This window comes from Trachypithecus francoisi, unplaced genomic scaffold (assembly GCF_009764315.1).
Source record: "Trachypithecus francoisi isolate TF-2019V2 unplaced genomic scaffold, Tfra_2.0 Lachesis_group15, whole genome shotgun sequence".
NCBI classification, from domain to species: domain Eukaryota; kingdom Metazoa; phylum Chordata; class Mammalia; order Primates; family Cercopithecidae; genus Trachypithecus; species Trachypithecus francoisi.
Window position 1 is genome coordinate 112316338 of NW_022681460.1, and position 7868 is coordinate 112324205.

Consider the following 7868-nt stretch of genomic DNA (forward strand, 5'->3'; position numbering starts at 1 on the left):
ATCCCAGGGAGGGTCAGGAAAAAGAGGCAGCAACCAGGAAGACTCCCACATCTCTTTTATTGGGGGGGAATGGGCCTCTTGGGGGTCCTCACTGCACGGCTTGTTCATTGGCACTGCTTCCCGAGTCCTGGGGCTTCATCACATCGGGCAGCTCAGGTGGACTGGAGAACGGCTCAATGCACAGCGCCTCAAAGGTGTCATCTATGGAGGGAAGGAGCAGAGCTGGAAGGGAATATCCCAATTCTTGCCCCAGCTGGGGCCTTGGTGTTCATGGGTGATCATCTGCAGCTTTGGGGATCTCCATGCGAACACTTGTCCACACAGCTGGTCTCCAGAGAGCTGACCTCCCTGTTCCAGCTACCCCGTGGCCCCACGGCAATGTCTCCTACCCCTGTAGGCCCAACCTGAAGGTCCCCAGCCCTTCCCACTGACCATGCTGAGGCCCCTTTCCTCATCTTCCATGTCCACTAGTGAGTCTGAGGGCTGACCACCTGCAGCCAGCATCACCCTTCACCCAGAATGTATATCCTTGTTTCCTTCACACACTTTGGGAGGCTGAGGCGGGCAGATCACAAGGTCAGGAGCTCGAGGCCATCCTGGCTAACACTAAACCCCGTCTCTACTAAAAATACGAAAAAAATTAGCCAGGCATGGTGGCGGGTGCCTGTAATCCCAGCACTTTGGGAGGACGAGGTGGGCGGATCACAAGGTCAGAAGATCAAGACCATCCTGGCTAACACGGTGAAACCCCGTCTCTACTAAAAATACAAAAAAAGTAGCCGAGTGTGGTGGCAGGTGCCTATAGTCCCAGCTACTCGGGAGACTGAGGCAAGAGAATGACGTGAACCCGGGAGGCGGAGCTCGCAGTGAGCCGAGATGCCACTGCATTCCAACATTCCAACCTGGGCGACACATCAAGACTGTTTCAAAAAAAAAAAACTAGACTATTCCTCCCCTGCTTAAAACCTTCAGGCCGGGCACGGTGGCTCAAGCCTGTAATCCCAGCACTTTGGGAGGCCGAGACGGGCGGATCACGAGGTCAGGAGATAGAGACAATCCTGGCTAACACGGTGAAACCCCGTCTTTACTAAAATACACAAAAAACTAGCCGGGCGAGGTGGCAGGCGCCTGTAGTCCCAGCTACCCGGGAGGCTGAGGCAGGAGAACGGTGTAAACCCGGGATGCGGAGCTTGTGAGCTGAGATCCGGCCACTGCACTTCAGCCTGGGCGATAGAGCAAGACTCCGTCTCAAAAAAAAAAAAAAAAAAACCTTCCAGTGGCTTCCCATCATGCCCTGAATACCATCAAGTCCTTGCTGTCTGTCTCTCCCTCTGGCTCCCATGCTCTCAGGCTCTGGCTCTCTGTGTTCTTTCCTAACTCAGACCTTCGCACTTGCTGGTCCCAGCACTCGGAATGGCTGGTTGCTTCTGGACTTTCAGGGTCCAACTCAGGTCCCCTCCTCAGATGAACCTCCAATCCACCCACCCCCAAAAGTCAAGACATCCTGACATCCTGGGCATGGGGACACTTACCACTGGACAAATTGCCCTTTTGACTGGCTCCAGGAAGGCAAAGGCCTTCCCTGTCTTGTCCCTACTGTCACCCCAACACACAGCAAACAAACCCACAGCTTTTCTCCTGTGCTCTCTTCCAGCTAGGAGACCCATCTCTGCTTGGCTCAGGGTTCTCAACGGATCAGGCATCCCAGGGAAAGCTGGCATGCCTGATGACAGTTCTGCTGTCACAACTGGGGAGTTGGGGTGTTCCAACGCTATCTAGTGGGTAGAGGCCTGGGATACGGCTCCACATGCCATGGTGCACAAGGCAACCCACACAGTAATCCAGCCCAATGTGCCCAATGTGCCAAGGTTCAGAAACTAACGCAGCTTAATCTAATGCATCTTCCAAGCCACAAACCTGTGACCATTCGTGCCTTCACTACCTCCCTCATTGTTTCGTGATGAGCCTGGACAATGCCCTTTAACATCTGATTTGAAACACTGTCTTATCTTCTTGAGTGGTAAGCTTGGGGGAGGGGAGAGGCGGAGGGTGGGGCACCCATTCAAGGCCTGGGAATAACATGATGATGGGTTGAGTTGCACCCAGGAAGTGTGTTTCTGCAAGCAGTCCATGGGGAAGCAAAGAGCTCACGGCCCATGCTGTACCCCTATCAAGATAGCCGTCACCTGCAAGAGGGCTGATGTGACCTGGGATCCAGAGTCACCACCACATTCCATGCCATACTAGGGGTTGTGGGAGAAAAACAAGTCACCTTCCTTAGCCTTGATTTTCTCACCTGCAAAATGGGTCTATCAATATCTTCCAAGTCAGCAAACCTCTAGCGTATCACTGTTCAAATTAGAGAAAGTGACACTTCTGGGGGAAGCAGACCAGATACGCTCTTGGCACTCACTTGCTGTCTTCAGAAAGGCACCCCTGGGCCAGGAGCCAAGGCTCAAGCCTATAATCTCAGCACTCTGGGAGGCTGGGATGGACGATCACCTGAGATCAGGAGTTTGAGACCAGGCTGACTTAACAAGGTGAAACCCCATGTCTACTAAAAATACAAAGATTAGCTGGGCGTGGTGGCGCATGCCTGTAATTCCAGCTACTCAGGCCACTGAGGCAGGAGAATCTTTTGAACCCGGGAGATGGAGGCTGCAGTGGGCTGGGATGGCACCACTGCACTCCGGCCTAGCCAACAGAGTGAGACTCTGTCTCAGAAACAACAACAACAAAATGCACCCACGTACAGGGCACGACCTGTATGTCTGTGCCAGCCCTGCACCTAACTCTTTTTTTTTTTTTTTTTTTTTTTTGAGGCAGAGTCTCGCTCTGTCGCCCAGACTGGAGTGCAGTGGCCGGATCTCAGCTCACTGCAAGCTCCGCCTCCCGGGTTCACGCCATTCTCCTGCCTCAGCCTGCGGAGTAGCTGGGACTACAGGCGCCCGCCACCACGCCTGGCTAGTTTTTTGTATTTCTTAGTAGAGACAGGGTTTCACCATGTTAGCCAGGATGGTCTCGATCTCCAGACCTCGTGATCCACCCGCCTTGGGCTCCCAAAGTGCTGGGATTACAGGCTTGAGCCACCGGGCCCGGCTGCACCTAACTCTTAACATCACCATCTGGGCAGAAAGAGCCCACAGAAAGGCTCTGAAGCTTCCTATCTGTTGGGCTCTGGCAGCAGGCCAGACCTGGGTGCATGAGGACTCACACCACCTTGCTGTGAAGCCAGTCTCATCACACCCCTTTAAGGAGAAGGGAAAACCGGGGCCAGGAGGGCAAGATAGCTGGCTAGAGGATATAGATGCTGAGACTGAGGCCTAGCCTGAACTTATGGAATGGAAAGGTGAAGCTAGGACTGTACTCTTCCTCTTCAACCTCTGCTATGTTTCCTTACAGGCAGAAAAATATTAATAATAATTTTTTTTTTTTTTTTTTGAGACAGAGTCTCGCTCTGCTGCCCAGGCTGGAGTGCAGTGGCCGGATCTCGGTTCACTGCAAGCTCCGCCTCCTGGGTTTACGCCATTCTCTCGCCTCAGCCTCCCAAGTAGCTGGACTACAGGCGCCCGCCACCACGCCTGGCTAGTTTTTTGTATTTCTTAGTAGAGACAGGGTTTCACCATGTTAGCCAGGATGGTCTCGATCTCCAGACCTCGTGATCCACCCGCCTTGGGCTCCCAAAGTGCTGGGATTACAGGCTTGAGCCACCGGGCCCGGCTGCACCTAACTCTTAACATCACCATCTGGGCAGAAAGAGCCCACAGAAAGGCTCTGAAGCTTCCTATCTGTTGGGCTCTGGCAGCAGGCCAGACCTGGGTGCATGAGGACTCACACCACCTTGCTGTGAAGCCAGTCTCATCACACCCCTTTAAGGAGAAGGGAAAACCGGGGCCAGGAGGGCAAGATAGCGGCTAGAGGATATAGATGCTGAGACTGAGGCCTAGCCTGAACTTATGGAATGGAAAGGTGAAGCTAGGACTGTACTCTTCCTCTTCAACCTCTGCTATGTTTCCTTACAGGCAGAAAAATATTAATAATAATTTTTTTTTTTTTTTTTTGAGACAGAGTCTCGCTCTGCTGCCCAGGCTGGAGTGCAGTGGCCGGATCTCGGTTCACTGCAAGCTCCGCCTCCTGGGTTTACGCCATTCTCTCGCCTCAGCCTCCCAAGTAGCTGGACTACAGGCGCCCGCCACCACGCCTGGCTAGTTTTTTGTATTTCTTAGTAGAGACAGGGTTTCACCATGTTAGCCAGGATGGTCTCGATCTCCAGACCTCGTGATCCACCCGCCTTGGGCTCCCAAAGTGCTGGGATTACAGGCTTGAGCCACCGGGCCCGGCTGCACCTAACTCTTAACATCACCATCTGGGCAGAAAGAGCCCACAGAAAGGCTCTGAAGCTTCCTATCTGTTGGGCTCTGGCAGCAGGCCAGACCTGGGGTGCATGAGGACTCACACCACCTTGCTGTGAAGCCAGTCTCATCACACCCCTTTAAGGAGAAGGGAAAACCGGGGCCAGGAGGGCAAGATAGCTGGCTAGAGGATATAGATGCTGAGACTGAGGCCTAGCCTGAACTTATGGAATGGAAAGGTGAAGCTAGGACTGTACTCTTCCTCTTCAACCTCTGCTATGTTTCCTTACAGGCAGAAAAATATTAATAATAATTTTTTTTTTTTTTTTTGAGACAGAGTCTCGCTCTGCTGCCCAGGCTGGAGTGCAGTGGCCGGATCTCGGTTCACTGCAAGCTCCGCCTCCTGGGTTTACGCCATTCTCTCGCCTCAGCCTCCCAAGTAGCTGGGACTACAGGCGCCCGCCATCTCGCCCGGCTAATTTTTCTGTATTTTTTTAATAGAGACGGGGTTTCACTGTGTTAGCCAGGATGGTCTCGATCTCCTGACCTCGTGATCCGCCCGTCTCGGCCTCCCAAAGTGCTGGGATTACAGGCTTGAGCCACCGCGCCCGGCCAATAATTCTTTATAACTTGGATAACATTTTCTCAGCCATCCACACAGCTGCTGGGTCCACGGCTGTGAAAACACAGCTCTATAACCTCTATTCAAGTTCCCAGAGACAAAACATTTAAAATCTCCCCTCCCTTTCTCTTGGATGGAAGAAGATACCCTGGCGAGTAGTAAACCACTCCCTAATCCCCAGGTTTCTAAAGCTTGGGCAGGGGTGGGGTATGGCTGATGGAAGCACAGGCTCTGGATCTCAATCCTAGATGTGGCAGTCCCAGCAGGTGACCTAACCTCCCAGGGCTCACTTCACTGAACCTGAAAACAGGCAAAATCCAAATCTCAACCACACAGAGATGCAGAGGGATTCAGTGATACACAGCATAGAGACTGGCATGATGTCTGACTCCAGCAAGGGCCCGGCAGCCAGCATCCTAACCATGGCTCCCTGTGTGACTGCCGGTAAGCCTGTGTCCTCATCTGCAGAACAGGGATGATGGTATGTGGACCTCCCAGGGCTACTGAGAGGATGAGACAGGGCAGTGGAAGCCACAGAGTAACACACAGAGCACGGAGCCAGGCACTCAGCGCCTATAAATGTGAGCTGGCTTCGGGAAATAAGCTTTGGTTTCTGTAAGCATCTCATTTGGTTGCTTCTTTACAAAAAAAAAAAATGAGAAAACAAACACATTGTGAAAGGATATTGCTAGCTCTTTAGGCACGAGGAAGACACTGCCCTGAAGGTTTCAACTCCAGGTTCCCTGATGACCCTCTTTGGAACGGTGTCCCCAACCTGCTTGGCTGCCACCCAGCCCAGTCCCCTCTCACCTGCCCGGAAGGCCAGCCCCACTGTGGCTGGGGCCTGTGGCCGTGCTGTTTGACTGGTGAAGCCACACTCGCCCAGGGTCTTGCCATCATCCAAGAGTTGGTCATCCTGAGGAGAGAAGCAGGATCTTGGGAGAGGTCCCATGTCGGGCAAGTCCCAAAGACCTCTGACCAGCAACTACACAGGAAGTCCGAGGAGGAAGAGAGTTCCCTCAGTGTGGCCCAGGACCACCGCTCTGCTTGTCAAATACACAGATTCCAGGGTTATATCCAAGAACTTCTAAGTCAGAACCTCCCAGGGTAGGGCTTTAGAATCCGGTTTTATCCAAATTCTCCAGGCAAATCTAATTTGAGGAGCCAAGCTAATCTGGAGATAGGCAGACCTGGGTTTCAATCCCAGCTCTGCCACCTTGGACAAGGCATTCCAACATTTTTTTTTATTTTAGAGACAGGGTCTCGCTATGTTGCCCAGGCGTATAGTGGCACAGACCCTACATAAGTGCTATCATAGCACCCTCCAGCTTGGAACTCCTGGGCTCAAGCAATTCTGCCTCAGCCTTCAGAGTAGCTGGGACTACAGGACCATGCCACCGCTGCTGGCTGGTAGTTGAGCCTTCTGATGCAAAGTTTCCTCATCTGTAAACTAGGAATTACCAGAATTCTCAATTCATAGGGCCACCAGAGCGTTTCAATGAGCTCGGAAGGAACATAAACCACTAAGTAGACATGTGGCACAGGGGACATGCACAGGCAACGGCCATTTAATATTCGCTAACTGCCAGTAGTTATCAGTGAGGAAAGGCCTTTGGAGACCATGAGAGCTGAGGCTCTGAGCCTGGAGCTAAAAGTCAGTTTCTCAGTTTCCAGCTCTAGAATCTGATCAATGCACTTAGGCGACAACCTCACAATGTTGGGAGGCGTAAATCAGAGGCTGATGCATCTGATTTCCCAATGCAGACCCCAAACCCCAAGCCATTCTAACTGAATAATCTCAGTTCGTTTGCAAGGGGAAAGGAGGTCTTCTAGAACATCAGCAGGAGGTCAGGAGGTAATAACAAATGGTTGCTTGGTGAAGAACGAGTGGGACCAGACTTTCTTTGCATTAACTGAGTCTGCCACCCTCCACCCCAAGGAGTGTCCCGGGGGACAGCGTGATTCCGATGGGCCTGCGAAGAAAGCTGGGAATTAAGGGGTCGTGGTTCGAACCCTGGCGCTGCCAATGACCTTCGGCTAACCGGTTAAGAGACCAAGCCGAACCTCAATTTCGTCAACTGCACGGCGCGGGCGATACCGTTGCAGGGGTTGGATGCCACGGTGCCCTCGGAGCCCGGGGTCCAGCATGAGGTCTAAACATCGCCCCTGGAGCGGAGATCCCCGCGGCGAGCGCAGCTCGCGCTTCACCCCCACAACGGATGTCCCAGCCCGCAGCTCGGGCGCCCGCAGGGGTCGCCAGCCGCCGTTTACATCGCAGACAGCGTCGGCATCAGCCCCGTGCCCGGCGCCGGGTACCCGCTCCCCTCGGCCCGCCCGCGGGACCCACCTTGTACAGCCGCTGCTCGTCAGGAGGCCGCTTGAGGATGCCCTCGACGATGCGCTTCAGCTCGAACACCGTGCTGGACTCCTTGGCGTCCGTGAAGATGGTGGTCTTGTGGCGCCGGATCATGAGGAACACGTCCTGGGGGCGGCGGACCGGCGTGAGCAAGAAGCCCGGGCCCCCCGCGCGGCCCAGCCGCCCCCCGACGCCCCCGGCCCGGCCCGGCCGCCCCTCCCCCACGCCCGCTCACCATCGCGGCGGCTGCCTCTCCCCTCGACGCGCCGGCGCGGCCGCGCTCCGCCCCGTTCCCGGCAGCCCGCGCGTGCCCCGGCATGCCCCGCGCCGCCCCGCCTTCCCCGGCGCTGCCCCGCCCCGTGCCACCCCGCAGCCGCCGCCATTTTAAGTGATCTGGAAGCGGGCGGTGCCTAGGGTCGTGCGTCCGCCATCTCCACCCCGGGGATAGCCGTCGGAGACGGTGGCGCCCTCTCGGGAGTGGCAGAGGCGAGGTCTCCGTGTTGGTGCGGTTCGGCGGGCTCCAGGCTCCGGCACAGCG

General features: G+C 54.8%; 1 protein-coding gene across 2 annotated transcripts; it reads right to left on the reverse strand.

Annotated features, from left to right (window-relative positions):
- Positions 1–37: 37 nt before the first annotated feature.
- Positions 38–7687, reverse strand: ELOB (elongin B). 2 transcript variants are annotated; one of them, XM_033236075.1, is made up of 4 exons: positions 7566–7687; positions 7322–7456; positions 5785–5959; positions 38–201 (listed from the first exon to the last, which is right to left on the reverse strand). In XM_033236075.1, exons 1-4 carry the CDS (start codon positions 7647–7649, stop codon positions 89–91), a joined length of 507 nt encoding a protein of 168 aa, XP_033091966.1. In that variant the 5' UTR covers positions 7650–7687; the 3' UTR covers positions 38–88. The 2 variants fall into 2 exon arrangements, with proteins under 2 accessions (XP_033091966.1, XP_033091967.1); XM_033236076.1 differs by having other exon boundaries at positions 39–201; positions 5785–5890.
- Positions 7688–7868: the final 181 nt, after the last annotated feature.

What these genes read in the sequence shown, in the direction of transcription:
- ELOB (XM_033236075.1), bottom strand. Translation starts at nt 7,649, where the DNA reads ATGCCGGGGCACGCGCGGGCTGCCGGGAACGGGGCGGAGCGCGGCCGC. An exon ending in GAGAGGCAGCCGCCGCGATG is followed by an intron (nt 7,457 to 7,565) that starts GTGAGCGGGCGT and finishes CGCCGCCCCCAG; the next exon opens with GACGTGTTCCTCATGATCCG. An exon ending in GGGGCTGGCCTTCCGGGCAG is followed by an intron (nt 202 to 5,784) that starts GTGAGAGGGGAC and finishes TTCCCTCCATAG; the next exon opens with ATGACACCTTTGAGGCGCTG.